Genomic DNA, 20,578 nt, shown 5'->3' on the forward strand with positions numbered 1-20,578 from the left:
TTTTTTTTTTACAATAAACTACCTCATATGTGAATAACTATTCCTTTACTTGTCATTTATCTTAACATTGCAATGTTTTAATATAAACGAGTATTTTATGAATATTTTTTTATACATTTCAGGAATTACGTTTAGTTTATCGTTTGTTAATTAATATCATTATAACATTTTTATTTCGTTTTTCTTCTTTTAAAAACGAGCCTCAGCCTTAGAACTACCACTCCCATAATCCCTGCGAACCCGGAAGTGCTGAAACACGTGTTGTGGTAGTGGCGTGCTGGAGGTGGGGAAGCAGCAGACTCAGTGTGCTTCATTTTAGAGGTTTAGAGGTTCAAGTGTTCCCTTACCCGAGGTTGTTAATTTTCTGCGATTGAGCCAACCTTACAGTAAGCGGTGTATATTTTTATTAATCCAGCTGTGTGAGGTAATTCATTAATAGTGTGATTTTTAGCCAGGTGTGGTCCGAGTGCTCTGAGTGTGTCGTCGTTTTCTTCTTGCAGTATCATAGTTAAACAGATCAGTTTTACTGTCATAACTATAGCAATATTTCGATTCATAACGATACTTTAACACGTCCTACTTTCTGTGTAGATGTCGGGTGCCAAGGACAGGATGCGTCACAAAAAACTAAGAAATCAGCCGAGTAACATGACCTACTCTTCATCGCAACACTTTTCCAACGGTGAAGGCTCTGGATGTTCTGCAGGTTAGCACAAATACAGGCTGCATATCAAGTCATTTGCTGTGAATCTGTTTGTATTCAGCATCTTCATGTCACACAGTGATTCATATTACACAGTAAAGACACATATCTAATTAAAATGCTCCCAAAACTCCCAAAGTCTGAATGACCAATCACAAAGTAGGCTTAGATGCTGGGAGTGCTGTCAGGGTTGTGGATTCAGTACCCACGTCCACTGAGCTGCCACTGTTGGGCCCTTGGGCAAGACACTCAATGGGTGCATACAGACACACCTCAGCTGGCCACAACACAAACACAGGAACACACCCCTGCCTCTCTCTTAACCATTTCTATTCACTAATGATTGTGGAGCTGTGGGGAGGGGTCATTCTGTGAGCTGGCTTTTACAGCAGCATTTAGTATGAACACACATTTTTCTCCACAGTTGCACACTTAGTAAGTTGAATTCAAATATGGCAATGCACACTTTGCGCATTTTATGGTAACAATGGCAATAGGTGTTTGGCAAATAAAATATGTTTTTGTCACCCATTCTAATAAATGCATTTAGCTATTGTAAGTTGCCTCAGGTTGTCTAGTCTCATTAGAGACATATTGCCAATGGGACAGGAAAAATCCTTTGAGCAGATCAACATGAATGTATTGATCCTCACAGCAATGTACCAAAATCCCTTCCTGGACAGAAAGGTTTTCCGGGACAGTAGAGATAGTTACTCTAACAAAAGCAGGATGAAACTTCTTATGGCATTGATTTTGTACAAAATAATGAATCGGGATGTTCCCCAGTACTTTTATCCATATAGCTTAGCATACTCTAGCATAGCTACCTGTAATTGGACATGGCACTCTCTCCAGAGTGATGACCTTAAAATAGAGACAGACACAATAGATACAAATACAGATTTGAATAAATATTTGACTCTGGGTGGAGCCTTTGTAGATGCTGTTAAACAGGTCATTCAAACATCCTTAATAATAAAGCCCCTTCATTACATTTACATTTACATTTACATTTATGGCATTTAGCAGACGCTCTTATCCAGAGCGACTTACAAGGTTACTCGTATTACAGAGGAGGGTCAGTGTAGTGTTAGAAGTCTTGCCCAAGGACTCTTATTGGTGTAGCGCAGCATAGTCACCCAGCCCGGGAATCAAACCCCAGTCTCCCACATGGTGTGGTAGCTCAGTGGCAGGTAGTGGTGTTATCTGTTGCGCCACACCAACCACTAAAATTCATTAGTTCAGATAATAAGGTCAGATAAGTTCTGTTTTGTTAGCATGTACTAAAAAGATCTCCTCATACAGGTCAAGGATCACAGCATATGAAGGCACCATCATGGTATGGCAGACCACAGCAGGCCAGCGGGTGGGTGAGGGGGCGACAGAGTGGAGTAGTCCCTCCTGACCAGGCGCTACCAAAGTACATCACTGGTGAGAATTTTTCAGGAGAAGGAAAAATCCTTCTTATCTTACAATGAATGTAAAAAGAATTTTGAAATTTTGACACTTGCCAGATCCAAATAATGTCAACATTTGAAAAATGGCAAAAATGGAGTCGCAAAGTTTTTGTATGACCATGGCCATATTAGTTATGTCTCCTCTCTAGTATTTCAGTTTGTTTAGCCTCTCTGTGCCCTTACCCTCTTCTGCGCTAATTTGTGTCCCTTAATTTCTGCTTCAGCATCCCTATTTGCCAAAGCAAGAGCTGCAGAAATCAACGCCATGCTGAGGGCTGTTAGTAAGACGACCGGTAGCTGCCATGTGTTTGGCGCTCTCCCGAAGCACATGCGACGACGAGCCATGAGTCACAACACCAAGAGACTGCCCTGCCGATTGAGGGAGATGGCACACAGGATGGTAATCCTTGTTGCTCGTCTGCTCTCCTTTATACCACAACCTTTTTGCTCAAACATACCTAGACTATAAAGCTTTAAGGCAGCATTATGCAAGAACCTACGCAACCACATTCCTGTACACACTCCACCAAAATGCAGTAGCGGTGTTCCAGGCCAAAAGTGGCAATGATGGACAGCATTCTTCCTATTGCTTCCAAGTTGATTGGGCACTAAAATGCTTTTGATGATGTCATTTAAAGTAAAAATGAATTAAATGTTAGTCGAAAACCAACACACACATTTTCTAGCAACATTTAAAAGATTGGTATTTAGTGTGCAGAACATATCAGTCAGTATGAGCACCTAACCTATGATTCTCCAATCACAAGAGAAAATGCTTTGGAATAGAGTACCAAGAGCAGAAATATTCAATCCTTGTTGTAGAGAACTTAATTAGTTTGTAGCTGTGCCTTTTTGCAGTTCACTGCCAATAGGTTTTTTTAGCAACCAGTAAGGAACAGGGAAACATTTTATGAAAAGACCATTGTTCTCTTACTGATTTTCTGTCCACTGTTGTCCAGTTGGAGAAGAGTCATCAGGCAGGGCAGAAAGAGAAGAAAGAGCAGTCGAAGACCAAAAGTCGCCGTGCCCGCCGGCGTCATGGCAATTTACTGCTGGAGTTCAACCGTCGACAGAAGAAGAACAAGTGGTTGGAAACACACATCTGGCATGCCAAGCGTTTCCACATGCTGAAGAGATGGGGTTATTGCCTTGGAGATCGTCCCACATACAAATGCTACAGAGCCAGTTATAGGGCTATGAGCTCTGGCTGTCTGCTTCAGGTTAGTCTGGAATATGGACTCAAAAGCACTATCTGAACTTTAGAGAACGATTTGCACATATCTAAGACCAGAATGATACATGTTCAATTTTATTTCCAGGTCACCTGAATTAATACTGGTTAGTACTGATTTACCAAACCAGGTGTTGGATGATAACTATACATAATGCTAGACTCACATGAGGAGAGCTTAGATGTTTTAATTAACGTCTTTTGTAGGAATGTTGTTTGTATTTATTGTAATATTAATGTTTTACTGAGCAAATATATACTTCCTACCCAGATAAGGAGCTTTTTCATTCTAGTTTTCACAGGTGCTGTAAGGTTTTTTTTACAGTACTTTTTCTTTCTTGTTGTTGTTCTTTCAGGACCTTTCATACTACTGCTGTGTGGAGCTCCAGGGTCCAGAGGAGCAGCTAATGAGTGCACTCTCCAGACTTACAAGCAAAGACACAGGTATGTTCCAAAGCCAAAAGAAGCAAAATTAATGAGATTAATTAAGAGTGCCTTTTTCAGAAAGGATATTTGTATTAGAAATATTTGGAAAAAGTGTGAGCAGCAGGAAACACACACAAGGTGAACTTCATGCTAATATACCTAAATCTGTCAAGTCTGGTAATTTATGAGCATAATGTTTGTTACTGCAGGTCCAACGTTTGCGGCAGCGTCATGTGTATCAGGGCAGAAAGAAGGCAGTATTGTGCTTTACAGGGCTGACCAATACCCTCACCAGCCCATGGGCCCTGCTCACTTTCTCTGGAGACCTCGTAATGCTCAGTCATCTCAAAGACAGCTGTGGATCTGGGTACACCCCACCTTAAAGCAAGTAAGTGTCCTCCTTCTGAATTAGGTGAACACATACCACAATCTAAAATGGGAGCCATAATATACATGGTTATCATCTGAAACATAATTCTGTATATTTGTCCATGTCAGGACCTTGTAACAGAGCTGCAGACAGTGTGCCAGTGCTTTGAGGCAGTGCCTCCAATCCCCTCAGAAGCCACAGTAGAATCAGTAATCACTGACCAGCCCACCACACCTGCCTCTTCTGAACCCAAATCTGAGCCACCGCATCCCAGAAAGAAGAGAAAGAGGGAAGGTGATGGGAATGATGACCGTCCTGCCAAGAAGATCCTCGGTGATGGCACTCGATCTCCAATGACTCCTTTTAGTTGGAGATCATCCCAGACTAATATTATGATCAAGTGAGCAGTCAGATGGATCAGACACATTTATAAAGTATAGTGTTCTCAGTAGCATTCAGCACGTTTACGTTATACATTTGGGGTTTCTTCATAGTGATCTGTCCATGGAAATGGTACGCTTTCGCCTGATTGGTCCTCTGTCTCATGCTGTATTGACGGAGACACTTCTGCCAGCTGCTAATACTGAGGTAAAACAACTGCATGAGTTCAGGGAACTGATGCTAGCCTTGTTAATGATGTGGAGCGGGCTATAGCTTTTGCTGTTAGTTGAGCTGGTTCCAAGCCTAATTAGCACAGTACATTTTATGACTAATATTTAATTTTTTTTGTCCTCCCCTCTTTAGATTGATACCAAAGGGACATCCCCTTTTTGGTGGCCACAGCATTGTAAAAACAAGGAGAGTATGTCTCTACACCATCAGCAAGCAGATGTCTTTCAGCTGCTGAGAGGTACACTTTATTTGGTGATTTTTGGCAGCTGCAGCCTGTCAGTAAACCAGATTTTTGTGGCAGTCTGTTTGTTACAACATACAGCATACAAAGTTCCAGAGTAGCAGCTGACCTTTCTGGATTTTTGGGGTGCGCCCATCTTATATTACGATGATACAACCACATGGGGTGCCACAGCAACCATCTGAGATACCATAGAGACTGCTTAGCAACATCTTAGCAATAACTAAGCAATACCATAACAACCATCTAGCAACACATAGCACCCATATTGCACACACCATAGCCAGCCCCAGGGATACCATAGCAACTGCTTAGCAATGAAATACCAGAGTAACAACATTTTAAAACGATAGCAATTACTTAGCAACACAAAAGCAAGCACCTAGGATACCATTGCCGCCAGCAACATCATAACATCCACCTTTGATAACATAGCAACCAGCTAACACCATAGAAATTCGCCTAGAATAATAGTAACTGCATAGCAACCACCTGTCAAAAACAGTTTCACGCCACATAGCAAATGCCTTGCAATTGCCTAGAAGAGGAAACCTCATAAGCTGTGCAATCATTCTGTTTTATTCAGGAAATGCACTTTTCTGTTATGCAGTTCTTTCACATCATATGTACAGTTGTGGATGGTAGAGAAGAACTCTTCAGACTCACTGTGGCAAATCTAGCTTCTCAAAAAAATGACCTGTGTGTCTGTGTGTAAGATGTGCACTCCACGTCCGAGCTACCAGCAGCGTGTGTCTTGGGACTTACAGTGGATGACCCAAGGCTGGCTTTGCCTAAGAAACGGGGCAAGGCTGCACCAGACCTACAAGTGCCACAAGGTAAGCTCTCACACAGACACACATGCACATATAGCAGTACTATACTGGTTTCCAGTGATCCTAAAAAGCAGCGTTTGGTTGCAGTTGCAGAACCAGAGTCTGATGTATATTTAACCTACAGTGTGTGCAGCTCTGATCTGGGTGGGAAGCACGTGGTGTGTCTGGCCCTGAGCTCCTGGGGAGCCTCTGCTTCTCCATGCAGATGAACCAGGTTCGAATCCTGGCAGGGCCCTTTTCTCCAACTTTCTTCTCAGGACAGGGCACACACACATACATTCCACCAGTTCCCCTCCCTTTCTTCTCTGCCTTCTCTATTTCTTTGAATTCTGGCTGGTCATGTATGTGCATGGACGCATGCATGTGTGTTGTAGATGTTAATGAGGAGAAAAGAAGAGATCTGACTCTGCGAGGAATTCCTGCCCCTTGTGCTCAGAGCGCTATATGGGATCAGTCTGTCAGAGACAGTGTCACAAACAACAAGGTTTCAGAGCAGGTACTAAAATATCTTTGGTTGTCTGTTCGCTATACTGATTGATAATGTTTACTTAAGAGTGAATATCTCTGTGTGTATGTGTGTATGTATGTATGTTTGTTTGTTTCAGGAATTGAACAGGATGAAGAGAGAGTTATTGGTTCCAGGCTCTAGATTGCCGACTCTTCCACAAAGCCGAGTGCCCATCCTGCTGGTTCACCAGGCAGGGAAACGTCAGGGGGAGGAACGACAGGGCTGGGGCTCTGGATGGGATCTAATACTGCCCAAGGGTTGGGGCATGGCCTTTTGGGTACCTTTGGTGAGAAATGGCTTTCTGTTCTGGCTTTCTTTTTCTTTCTGATTCTCCATATGGCGATGATGTCTGTGAGTTTTGCCCAGGTTAACCTTTTAACCTTCAGAGCTACAATTTTGGCTAAGGGGTGTTTTCTTTTAATTGTAAAGTTGTTCAGGTCAGAGAACTGAATTAAATTGCACTTTAAATTTATTAGAAGACTAAACCATACAATAGGATACAATAATAGAATTTGTAAGGAGTTTAAGTGTATGTATCACCCCCCCACAAGAATGATTTGCATCAACATTTGCACATCCTGCTAGAATCCTAATGTTGAACAAAGTTTCAAATGTCAAAATAAATTAAAAAATGACTTATTGCAACTTAATTACGTAGATCCTAGGCTGCTTTTTTATCTTTTTATCTACTTATATGTCAATCTATCTGTTTGTCTTTTTTTAACTGCTGGTTTGTTCTGACCAATTTGTTTAATATAATAACAACAGAAATGTATAAAACAGGTAATAATTCAAACAAAAATACTTTATTAATTCATTAGAAATTAAGATTAGTTGACTGGACTGTGTATGTTTGTGTGTATGAGACAGGTGTACCGCGGTGTGCGTGTTGGGGGTCTCCAAATGAGTTTGAAACACTCCCAGAACAAATGCATGCCCCACTTCCCCCATGATTTCCCTGACTGTCCAGCAGGTGCCCACTTTCAGGAGGAGCAGGAAGTGGAACTACTGAACAAGTTTAAGAGGTGTAGAACTGCTCCTTTCCTTCCTTTACAATTGTTTTCACCAATAAGATATGTGATGTAAAAACATACATATTTCTGGGATGTTGTATTATTGTTAAAAGAACCAGACCTCAACTTAGAACTGTGATTAATGGAGACAAAGCTCAGCAAAGTTAGACACTTTGAGGCTGTAATTTGGGCCATAAAATGAAATGACCACTACTTCAGGAGGATGTGATGGCCTATACAAACAAAAATGTTCAATGCTGTAGAGTATAATCCTATAGCATTCATCGGAGATCAATACAGATACATGACTAGCATTTACCCTTCCATACCCAGGAAATAACCTTTACTCATGCCTCAGGAGGTAAAGGCTTTGGTCAAACACAAAATATTTGTGTATCGGGCTTCTTTCATTGTTTTTCAAAGATCATTTTGCACATTGTTCCTGTTAGTAATGCTTCTCATGTTTGGGATTGTGTACAGACGTCCCCCCTCCAAACGCACAAACTACATAAAGCATGGCTGCCTAGCTCCTTTCCGGTGCCCATGGCAAAGACTGACAGAGGAATGGGAAAAAATAGTGAAACAGGATGGAGAAGATGGAGAGCTCCAGTCTGCTAAAATGGAAGGAGTAATATTCCACTGTGGAGAAAGCACACCCCCAACATCTGCCTTTTCTGTATTGAGGTATTTTTTTAAAATATATTGATTATGGGCATGTTCCTGAAGGAACATGTCTCTTATACAGTCCTTTGTGTACGTGTTTTTGTTTTTTTTGGGAGGGGGGGGTCATATTTAAACAAAAGGACATATCTTCATAACAATACTTGGAGATGAAGGTTATATAACTGTCAAATGTTTATGGACACCTTTTAATGAATGCATTCAGCTGTTATATGTTGCACCCACTGTGGAGCAGTGGAACTATGCTTCCCAGACCCCTCAGAGAGCTCATCAGATCTATGCATGGAGATACCACTCATTTCAACAATCAAGAACAAACTAAATGTCTGAGATTGAAATGAGAGAGTCTTCTCCAAAGACATATCTATCCATGTTCTAATCATCTTTGGCTGATGTGGTGTCCTAGTGTAATGACCATGATGATGTTCAATAAAGTGTGTGTTGTTTCTGCAGGAGCCGTAAGGTGCTGCGGCAGCTGTCAGTCTGGTGTAGACCATCTTCTGCTCGCACTCTGAGAGTGTCCCGTGGTTGCCCCACCCCTTTGCTGAACTCTGTGGTTTCCATGGAACTACAGGCACAGTGGAGGCAGTGTCTGGTCTGGGTCCGTGTATGTGTCCTAGGTAAAGGGCTACCCACACTGCATACTATGCTGTGTGTTCCCACTGCTGAAGATCTGAAGAAGTTGCGTGGAGATCCCAAGTGTGTTGGCCCAGAAGAACCCAGACACAGGGACCACTTCCAGCACCTTCTGAAAAGCAGGAGCAAAAGATGTAAAGCTACACCACAGTGCCCTGCCTCTATAAAGGAACAAGACTGCACCCCTGCTGCTGTGAAAGTAGACTCTAGCACTAGCTCTGCTCCTACGAAAGACCAAGACACTGGCCTTAACACTTCCACTTCCACACCCAAAGATCCTCACTCTAATCTCAGCATTTCTGTCAGTAAAGATCCTGAATCTGCTGTTGAATCTAGTTCTGTGACTGACTGTAGTGACTCATCTAAGGAACATGTGCGGGGACTGTGGCCAGAGCCGCTGCCCAGTGTTTCATCCCACTGCTCACGAGTGACCCTGGGGTGGGTGACCCAGGGAGATTTTTCCCTTGCAACAGGTAGCGGGGAGGCACTGGGCTTTGTGAGCCTGACAGGGCTCCTGCACATGCTCCTGAGCCAGCCAGCGGATCAGCGTGGCACTGTAATTGTACGCAATCCTACTTCCTTACAGTATCGGTATGCAAGGCTCCATGTAGAGGCCTGAAATGCTGCAAAGCCTCTGTACACACATATACACCAGGGGAAAAAACTGTAGTACTGCACAGTTTCCACATCAGTATTTAATGTTTAAAGCATCTAAATTATTTTGTTTGGTAGCTGTTGTATTTGCCCATATCAATAACAAAGTAAGATTTTTCTTTACTAATATTTTTTGTTACAAGAAGGCAAAATTAGACACTGGAAAATGTATCCCATCTTCATGTGCTATGCTCTGCTCCACACTAGCACATTATGGTGCACATTAGACATTTACCTCCACAGTCCTCTACAATATAGTTACTGACCACGGCATGACATCGGACCAGTTTCCCAAACCCAGATTAAGGCTAATTCTAGACTAAAACAAATCTGCCAATGGCTGTTCACCATCAACACTTGCATTTAGCCCAAGGCCAGGCTTAATCCTTGCTTGGGAAAATGGCTTAGTGTTTAAACGTTGATTTCCTTGTTAGAGTGTGCCTTTCTGCAGTAATGTAGTCTTGCTTTAAAGTTGAGTGATTGCAATAAATGATTGCATGTTAAATGCTTAAATATATATATATTTTTTTCTTTTAAGCAGCTCTCTGCAACTAAGCATATTTTTCATTTTTGAAAAACTTTTCATAGAGAGCGCCCCATTGTTCGAAAAACCCTATTTTTTCCCCTATGTTTTCTCTTGATCACTTTTTGAGTTTTGCGTGAAGGCTGATCTATGCAATCATCAGTAAAATCACTGACAAATCAAGTATGCATCTCCATTCTCTTTTGTATGTACAGTGGTTAAGCTAATCTTTTTTTTATGTAGCCTGTTCCCTTATGACAGAGCTAGCATTTTTGACAAATGTGCTGGTCTTTGGAAGTATTCATGAACCAGGTGAGTTCTGTCCATTAAAGGTGCATTAGTTAAGGTTTGAGAAACCCCACCTCTAGCGACAGTTGAATACAACACTGGCATTTTATTTCCTCCTGGGATCCACCTTTCACCCCCATTCATGGATACAACGCATGCTTCTAAAATCTCTTACTCCAATTGATATATCGTAAAAACATGTCTAATCCTGTGTCACAGGCATGATGGTGTTAGCATTTCACCCTAATACTTTCAATGTGGCTTGTAACCTTTTGCTACTGAGAGAATCAGCCAGTTCATTTACTGTCTAATAGTTTTGTGTTTTTTTGATGTTCATCATCTCCAGCATTACATATGCACTAGGGGGACAAAAGTATTGGGACACCTGCATGTTTTTTTTTTTAAGGACATTAAAAAAAGTTATCCTACTTTTGTTAAGAGTAACTATTTCTACTGTCCACAGAAGGCTTTCTGAATGGAGCACAATCATTCCAGAAAATAGGTCAATAGGTTCATGTTTATCTACTCCAGAGAATCATATTCTATTGGCAATACTTCTCTACAGGTACCAGAGAAGCTGTGTGTGTGTGTGTGTGTGTGCGCACGTGTGCATTTGAACATCTGTGTCAGCGAAGGGTGCAACTTACAATAGCTGAATGCATTCATTGGAATAGGTGTCCACAATCTTTTTTGACATATTTGTTCTTTTTTTGTTTTTTTATTAGAAGCCTAGTGTGTTTAGATTTTTTTTTTTTATGAGAGTAGAGTTTTTGTTTGTGTCAGTTATAAAAATAATTTATCACCTTATAGATGTGCTGATGCCATTACTAAAATATTTTTAATGTTCTACATATTTCACAATGAATTGAGTTGAAAAGGGAAAGAAAATCCTTTTTTTTTTTAACCCAACAGTAGTTTATTACATCTGTGGATAAAATACATGAACACAAATGTAAAACACTTTCATTTTCCAAGAACCATCAGAGCAGAGGTTAGCTATAAATCGTTTTTTCACTGTTATTTTTGAACAAAAATGGGCCTCTTCATTTTAAGATTGGATTTAATGTCATGTGAACATTGCCTATTATCTGGTGCCCAACAAGAACAAGCATAGCTTTCATTAAGCCTCTGAAAATGGTACAGTAGACCAGAGCCAGGATCAGATTTGCTATCTTTTGCAGCAAATTCTGCTTTCTGAATTCCCATCTTGGCATCATGCATCAGGGCAAACAGCTGATATGGGCTGTTTGGATTTTTTTTTATGTGGTCTTACTAAATGTGATTCTTGCACTTCTCTGACAATCTTCATACATACAGCCTCAGCATGTTGCACACATGGTTCTGCCTGCCATCTTCTTATATTCATTAGTGTGACACATTAATCCACTAGGTGGTGCTCTAAGTGTCCTCCGACTGCGTGCCACTGTTGCATACAAGCTTGGAAGCCAGAGCTCCATGTTTGCTTTCTTTCTTCTCCGGCTGCACCTTATCAGTACACCTCTTACCTGTGGAACACAGCACTGTTACTGCAATCCCTTAACAACTGTCAACTTTATTTTTATCATAAATTGATGAAACTTAAAAAAGGGAAAGAAACCATACTTGGAATTTGTCCCATAGAGAAGAAAACTCTGTCCATTTTGATTTTGGGTCGGGTTCTTGCAATCAGAAACACTCCAGTAAATGCTAACAAGCACCTGTGAATAAAGACCATCAGTTACAGTCAGCCAAAGACATATTTCCCACAGTGAGAATATAAGTTGTATATTGTTATCAGGACAAACCCTTCCGTCCCCATTTCTATTGTTCTTTTTTATGTTGTTTTTTTTTTTTTTTTAATTATTTTTTATTTTTTATTTTGTATTTTATTTTTGAATGAAAATCCTTACAACCCTTTACATGGTAAGAAAATGTTGTATGTATTAAAACAAAAATGGTTAAAATTTCTTGAAATAGAATGCTGCTACACTGATTTCAAATACATTTTAGATTGTTTTCCTTGTCCTGTTAAGTTACCATTTTCACTCACACCTTCCTTATACATACAGAACGTGAGGTGTCATATGTAAGCATTGCTATTTACTATTTAACTTGTAATGCAGCACTTACCCACACACAAACATGATGATGTATATAATTGATAAACCATAAAACTCCTCATAAAATAAAATCCCTGCAACGAAAGATACACATTTCATTTAGAGGGCAGTTTCATTTCTTATGTTTTTTTTTTTGTTTGTTTTTTTTGTAGTAGTAACTTGCTCCCTTGCATGATAGATGCAAAATACACCATCCATGTGATATTTTCACAGTACCTTTTCAAACTACAGCTGCAGTTTACACTTTTAACTGTTGTTTTTTGGGCAGAATGAGTGTCCAACATACATCTTGTATAGCAAAAAGCATTAGCAAGAGCGTGATACAGAAGTTTGAACTGGGGGAGTCTGAAATCAATAGTCAAAATAAAGCATGCACCCACTTACATCATTGATTTAGTGGTGCTCAAAGTTGTAAAACTGTTTTTTAACCAAAGGGTAAAGGTTAAAACTTCCTGTTAGTGATCATGATTGACTACTGATGATAGCTTCTCTGTTCCCACTTAAAAAGAGTTAGTTTGACAGCACATATTTGATTGACCAACACTGATTGACTGAGCTCAGGGCAGATCTGAGCAGTATGACTGTAGATGTTGCTTAAAGAATTGCAGATTCTAAGATCATCAGTTCAATTATAATATTAGTTGTTGCAAATGTAAGTATGTTAACTAGTACGTTATTGGGAGGTGTAGCCTCTTTGCCAAGGTCTGGAAGCAGATCCTAACTCTCACCCTCAGCTCTGCGGAAATTGGTTTGCATGATGTGGACAACCCAAGAACCACAAAGTGGATGTAATAATGAAGATGTAGGCCCTTCCCAGAATGCTTTAACATCACCTCAAGTTAAAAACCAGTTGTAACTTTTATAACACGATTTCATGTTCCAACAGGACAATGACCCCAAACACACATCAAAGGTGGGAATGGAATTGATAAAGCAAGCTAGTGTGGCTTTTTGGCCTATGGCCTATGTAGTCCTGTCCTCAAATATGTGGACAGTGCTTAATAGTAGCATCAATTGCCAGGAAATCAACAAATCCAACCATATTCACTATTTGTGTTGGACACAGATGGAATTTGGCCTTCACCTGTAACCGAACCATGCAGAGAACACACACATACACCCTAGTGAGTATACACACACACACATTATTTTAAGTGAGCACACATGACCAAGGCAAACTCTTTTTGAATGTCATACTATGGTTTCAGCTGTTGTGGACTAAAAATTCTAGATAATACAACTACACATAATGCATCCCACAACCACAGTACAGTACCTGCTACTACAGCACTGGCTGTGAAGAAGACATAATTGATAGGGACAATTTCTGTAGCATCAAACATCTTCATGGCCTCATTGAGAAATCTGTGGATAAAGAAATGTGTGGTCGAATGAATGGTGAAATATAACATACTAAAATAAATATACTTTAGAATTCAGAAGACGTACTTGATCTGGAAGGCACAGGAGACGACCATGACAACAAACATGATGTAGAAGATGGGATAGGTGAGCTGCAGGTGACTTCCACGAATTGTCTCTGTGAGCATCCCAGACACAGCCTTCACTGAGATCACCGTCACAGAAGCTGCCGCACACATACACACACAACAATGAACACTGGAATCACGTATATGGGTCACAGTTGGATCATGGTCATTTAAACACGGGGCAGGAGTGTGTGTGTGTACTCTTACCAAGAAGAGCCACCAAGAGCATCACAATCACAATGTGTTTCACATTTCTGCACTTGTACAGGTAAAGCAGGATACAGAACACAACCACTTCAAAAAACTGAAAATACAAGAGAAAAAGAAAGACGGACAGATTAATGTCCAGCAGAGAAAACAACTGACATGCTATGCCTCTTTTTGGGCTGCACACTAGACAGTGATGCTCTTTTTCACTCTTTTGTAATATGAGCATTCTATAGAGCTTTTATACATTGTAGTATTATACACAACATTCAATAAATAACCATTATAATTAGAACTATTAACATTAGAACTATTGTGAATATGACAATGCTCTTTTATTAATATGACATTTTCAGATTTACATATTTTGATATGTGTATGATTTTAATAGGTTGCTGTACAAGATCCCCAGACAAAAAATAGCCACAATGCATGTTTAAGGTGTTAGTAACTTCAAGTTCCTGCAGATGCTGTTGCACAAGAATAATAACTATAAATGCTTGCGGGGTGGAGGGATGGGATTCATAGATTAAGAGGAGGGACAGTGAAGGGAATGTCTTGTTCAGTATGTGGAAAATGGGTCGCAAATCAGAGGTTTTAACAGTTTGCAAGAAGAAGAACATGAATTTGCAAATGAATATATTTATTCGTATGCAACCGTATTTGCAGGAGCCTGAAGTTAACTACCACCTTAAATACACAAGGTGGGAACGGATATTTTAAAAATATACAATAACTTGTGTCTCCAACATGGCAACTTTACAGAAGGAAAAAACCTTGTGACACAATGTAAAGAACCAGAGTCCAATTATGTAAAAAATTAAAAAATGGAGATCAAAGTTATTGTGTGACAATATGGCACTCAATAACTGTGCTCAGAACTGTATTCAGTTAATTTACTTTTCAATTCTGTATTGTTGTGTTTGTACATCATTTTCATATTTTCTTCCCACGTAAAACAAAGCAGACCTTCAGCAATCTAAACTTTACATTCAGTGAATGACATACAAAGTAGGCAAGGAACTGCCAGCTGATCAGACAACGCTCCACCATGTTGGCCGTCACGTGGGGAGCAGAGTGTGGTGCAAAAGTCACCAGCAGATATGTGCCTGTGAGAGCAAGAGCACCCCCTGTGGACCATGCAGAAAAAAAACAGGATTTATGACTACAGTGATCATCAGGACACTGTTTAGGTAACTGCTCACACACAAGACCGCCCGTAACTATAACATGAAATATGGAGTACAAAAAAAACTTACCTAGAAGATCAGAGGCTCGTAAAGTCTCTTTTAGGAACACCACTGAAATGACAGCACTAGCTGAGAGAGAACGAGATAGAGAGAGAGAGACTATTAAATCCTTATTATATATATATATATATATATATATATATATATATAACACAAATTCTCTTAACTTGCACAAACAATACCAGAAGCATTTCCACTAGAACTATAACCTTGGTTCTTAGCACCACCATAATCTAATCAGTGTCCAGGTAGCTATAGGCCATATAATTCACCTGAAAGAACCTGTCATTGTATTAATGTTTGCAGTATCTATCTATATTTTAGTAGGTAAAGAGAGAAGCTTACCGATGACAGACACACAGCCAAGAGGCGCAATGAGAGAAGCTGGAGCAAATCCATATGCAGCAAAGTTGCCAAGCTCCCCAAGTCCCATGAGCAGAATACCACACCACCACAACCGGCTAGTGTAGTATGGCTTGGTGCCCCGCTGGGACTGCCGTATGTGGGTGTACTTCTACAGAGAGAGTCACATTTAGCAGTGATCAGTTTACATCTAATTCCGACTTTTCTCAGAGTTCAGAGTTTTCTGGAGCTGTCTCACTGACCTGGATGTTCAGTGAAATACTGATGAGGAAGTTGCCGGATACTGCAATGATGATCCCCAGGATATATATCTGAAAACACGCAGGACACACACCATAGGTATCAAGACACATTAATTCTTAGATGTATGCCCAGAGTGAGTGCTTCAAAAACTTCAGAATAAAGCAACACTTTGTACAACCATCATTTAAATGATTTGATGAAGAAACACCCCCTTTACACACGCACACACACAGATATAAAGTCACCGCTTAAGTACAAAAAACCTTCTGAAAGATTTAGCAGACTCTGAAGTGGTGGTGCACTGTTCTACTATGCAGCAATACCTGCACCAATATGACCTTCATGGAAGTCATCAGTATAAAAAACCTTTCCTGTGTCTTCACCACAAAATTCTTTCAGACATTTTCATAGGAACATCGAAACAATCAAAATAATTATCACAAAATGTTTGTTTATAGTGTATTGAGAGCAGCTTATGGGATAAAGCCAATCATTATTTTGCCAGTGTACTCAAATAACAGGAGCATACATCTTCCCATGACATGTATCCATATGAACTGTGAATATTACTGTGCGCTGTGTCATGTCAAAAGCAGTGGTCTTTCTAATTATGGTGAAATGTGTGGAAGTAAAGGATTTAATGTCTGTGTGCCTATGTGTGTGGACATGAGACAAGAACTAAGCCAGTTATGTAGACAGGGGTCAGATCAGTTCACAGATCATACATGTACACACACAAATAGAACATATAGCCTTAATAAAACCTCAAGGCAAATAAACAAACACAATAACCTTATATTATCTGTTCACCAAAACAGACCATGACAACTGTGTTAATTGTCATGTAAAACGGACTGAAAGGGGCCCTGGGTCGTCCAGCGGAGTGAGGCGCTGTCACTATGACCAGAGGATCACAATCTGTGGCAATTCAAAAAAAGATGCAATGGCTAGCTGCACACATGTTGGAGGAGGTGTGTATTGGGCTTCACTTTCCCAGTGTCAGGAACATTGCATGTGATAGAGGGAGAATATATATGGTTTGGGTAATAGATGATCCAATTTGAGGAGAACAGGTTGAATGGAGAGCGTTGGTAGACAGCAATTTTAGCTCCTTCCACAGACGTTCATTGGACTTTCTCTGAAGCCACTTCTTTATTCTCTTGGCTGTGTGCTTTGAGTCGCTGTCATGTTGGTAGGTAAACCCCTACCCTTTATAAGGGACGCTCCGCTCCCGCTACTGAAGAGCATCCCCACATCATGATAATGCCACCAGCATGCTTTACTGTAGGGATGGCATTAGCCAGGTGATAAGCAGTGCCTGGTTTCCTTCAGATGTGATGCTTGGTATTCAGGCCAAAAAGTTCAACTGTGGTTTCATCAGACCAGAGAATCATGTTTCTCATGGTTTGAGAGTTTTGTAGGTGCAAACTCCGAGCAGCCTGTCATGAGCCCTTTTTAAGGAGTGGCTTCCGTCTGGACACTCTACCACAAAGGCCTGATTTGTTGAGTGCTGAAATGTTCTCCCATCTCCACAAAGATATATTGAAGCTCTGTCAGAGTAACCCTCTTGCTCACCTTCCTGGCCAATGCCTGTCATCCCCATCACTCAGTTTGGACCTCAGCTCACTTGTGTGCATATAATTTTACATTTTGTATAAAAAATCTTTTTTTTCATTTTCTCATGTTAGATGCTGTGGTTATTCTGTGGTTCCATAATGATTTGGAATTAAAGGCAATAGTTTGACACTTAGAAAGCATTACAGGTTGTCATTTCAGTGGTAATTTGACCTGTGGCCATTGTACCTCCATGATGGATCTTCAGGTGTAGCTCCCACGAGGCATCAGATGAGAGTGAAGCTCTCAGTTAAAGTGCTGCACAAACACACTCCCTCATGCAGTGTGCTTTACATCCACTGTGCACAAAAGGAACAACAAACACAAATGTTAGAGATCCACAGAAATGTAACTAAGCTTCCTTAGTGTCTGTACTGAGGGTCAGTGGTTAGCACTGCAAACTAATACAGGGGGCCATTGTTAGCACATTCCTATTTCTGACATAATCACACGTGACCTGTGCAATTGCATCATTAGCAATGTAAAATCAGCTCATTCATTCATCCTTTCTTTCTCTTTCGTGCCCTTTCTGATTCTCTCTTTCCAATGCCCTCGCTTTGTCCTTCTCTCTTAGCAATGGCATAAACCCCTTAGTCACCCGTAATAATGCAAGGAGTCTTATGTCTTTTGAGGACAAGTGACTATGCATTCAGTCCCTGTAACTAAAGACAATCACTTCATGGGGCGAACTGAATCTGTTTAATTGTACTTCACTATATTGTCATGTCAAGCAAAAACCTTGTATCTCCATTTTCGTTTTTCATTTTTTGACATAATGTGAATCTGACAGTTACTCCTCACATTTTGTTAAAATTTCCTAATTAATGGACCAATAGAAATGCTCCGAAACTACTTGGACTTCTCCGAAATTGACTATCATTCAAAGCTAAGATGTTTTTTTTTCTGCTCCTGTAAAGCTGCAAGATACCTTCTCTAGTTTCAATAGAAGTCAATGTAAAAAGACTATATTCCATATTTGGTGTCTTTCTATTGGTCCATTCATTGTGAACTTTTGAGATAACACAAATAACAACTTCTAGATTCATATTAAAAGGCCAAAAAAAGGCCAAAGATAGATATAAGGATATATGTATGACAGCGACGATACACTGTTTACATCAATATCGTATGTATAGCTCTGGAAAGAATAAGACAGATTTCATCAGTTTCTCAGGTTTTACTATTTATAGGCAATATGTTTAGGGAAATTAATATTTGCATTGTATTTCATAAACCATGGACAAAATTTCCCCTAAATTCCAAATAAAAATATTGCTATTTAGAGCATTTTTTGCAGAAATGACAACTGCTCAAGAACAACTGCTCAAATAATATAATCATATTATTATTATTATTAATATTAATTTATTATTCAAATTTAAACAACACAGTGTTAATATTTGAACTTTGAGAGCATTCAAAAATGACTATGGTGAAATAACCGTGACTGCCAATCACAGCCTTCATGTCTTGGCAGGCTCTCCACTAGTCTTTCACATTGCTGTTGGATGACTTTATGCCATTCATAGTATGTAAATTCAGCTAACTCAGCTTTGTTTGATGAAATGCCTGGAATAAAATGGCTGCCATACACATAAAGATACAAATTTCTGAAGAACAATTAAGTGGTCTGGTAATTTCCAAAGCTGTATGTAATAATGTACTACACTATACATATACAGATACACACATACCTCAACTCAATGTGTATTATAACGATATACAAAATACACTTTAATCTATAAGATGCTTTGAAAAAACCTTAATGTCTGTTACAGCAGCTACCAAGGAATCAAATATGTATTTAATCTTTCAGCATGGGAAACTACGACTGCACTGAAACAATTAAACAAAGCACAAAATACTGCTCAACCCACAAGCAACAAGTGATCTATTGACACAAACACAAACCATCATCTCCTCTTCTAATAAACAACTATGAAAAGCAACAGAGCAGAGTTAGGTCTCCATCTTAACCACAAACCGAGAGTTATTGTTAATGTAAAAAATAAGGCACTACCTCTAACAGAGCGGGTTTCTATGCAGCAGAATATGTTCAGTGTTGCTGGTGGGATGAAGCCAGAAGTCTTCAACAGAGTGAGAGAATGTGTGACTGTACAGAACTCTTTGTGCAGAAAAAGACAATAGTGGTCTGTACTGCTGTTGCGCTCAAAGGCGAAGAGAGGCAGGGGTGGGCCTGCAAAAGCTACAGGGGAGGGAGGAGGGCGCTGGTCCACTAGGATGGAGACCATCAGCTGTCAGGACACTAGAGCTATTCTCTCAGTGCCTGCTCCTCTGCCTACCACAGCACCACTAACATACTGACAATTTGTGTGAGAGTGTATGCTTATGTGTGTGTGGGTGTGTATGTATTTGTGTAATTGTGTGTCGCGTATAACAATATGCTCAGTAGCAAGACTTCCAACCTTTATCCAAACAAACCAATACAGAACAGAAGACTGCAAATTTATGCATACTCTATTCAAACTCTTGGACAGCTTGTGTGTGTGTGTGTGAAGTAACATTAAACTACAATACAGAGAGGATCTTTGTGCCATAATGTTCTGCCATCCATGTTTTACAAGCTCCACAAAACCACATTTCCGAACCTGAACACAGGAAAACATTTTATTTTACTGCTACGATTCAATATGTTGAGCATTAGATTCATTAGCTAGTCCACCACCAACACTTTTGGGATAAGTTGTGGAATTGGGGATGAGGTGGGGTGGTGATCTTTATACTTTGTGATGGCTGACCTAAGTGCAATAGACTTGTAGTAATAGAAGTCTCACAGTATAGATACAGTAATATGTAATATATACACATATACATACATTACTATGTGTGACTTCCTGCTTTTAACACACCACCTTCTAGCACTGACTCTTCGCTTGCTGCCTAATATATCCATATCATATAAAATGTACAAAGTTGTATTAACCTTATGTGTATGTAGTGGGCAAATTCATATTTTACATTATTGTTATTAGACAGAATGAGCAGAATGAGATGTGTATGCAGTATACAGTGTTTAGTATGTTGTGTATTGGTGAAGACTTGGTTAAAATAGGGCCTAAATACAGTGTTTGCAGTAAATGGTCAGTAGTGTTTATTGGTGTAGTGTGGAGTTCAG

At 39.9% G+C, this 20,578-nt stretch overlaps 2 protein-coding genes across 2 annotated transcripts; one reads left to right on the forward strand and one right to left on the reverse strand.

Moving 5' to 3' along the window:
- Positions 1-286: 286 nt before the first annotated feature.
- Positions 287-10,576, forward strand: pop1 (POP1 homolog, ribonuclease P/MRP subunit). Its single transcript, XM_072691551.1, has 16 exons — positions 287-386; positions 592-706; positions 2,009-2,134; positions 2,385-2,560; positions 3,120-3,380; positions 3,748-3,835; positions 4,027-4,205; positions 4,316-4,587; positions 4,682-4,775; positions 4,932-5,037; positions 5,757-5,876; positions 6,248-6,369; positions 6,479-6,667; positions 7,252-7,406; positions 7,875-8,078; positions 8,529-10,576. The coding sequence occupies exons 2-16, from the start codon at positions 592-594 to the stop codon at positions 9,328-9,330; spliced, it is 3,009 nt and encodes a 1,002-aa protein (XP_072547652.1). The 5' UTR covers positions 287-386; the 3' UTR covers positions 9,331-10,576.
- Positions 10,577-11,086: 510 nt separating this feature from the next.
- Positions 11,087-19,536, reverse strand: LOC140565576 (NIPA-like protein 2). Its single transcript, XM_072691564.1, has 12 exons — positions 19,463-19,536; positions 17,632-17,741; positions 15,828-15,896; positions 15,568-15,736; positions 15,232-15,291; positions 14,981-15,102; positions 13,973-14,069; positions 13,725-13,863; positions 13,552-13,640; positions 12,286-12,349; positions 11,779-11,873; positions 11,087-11,681 (listed from the first exon to the last, which is right to left on the reverse strand). Exons 2-12 carry the CDS (start codon positions 17,635-17,637, stop codon positions 11,575-11,577), a joined length of 1,017 nt encoding a protein of 338 aa, XP_072547665.1. The 5' UTR covers positions 17,638-17,741; positions 19,463-19,536; the 3' UTR covers positions 11,087-11,574.
- Positions 19,537-20,578: the final 1,042 nt, after the last annotated feature.

The sequence above is a fragment of the Salminus brasiliensis genome, chromosome 1 (genome assembly GCF_030463535.1).
Source record: "Salminus brasiliensis chromosome 1, fSalBra1.hap2, whole genome shotgun sequence".
NCBI classification, from domain to species: domain Eukaryota; kingdom Metazoa; phylum Chordata; class Actinopteri; order Characiformes; family Bryconidae; genus Salminus; species Salminus brasiliensis.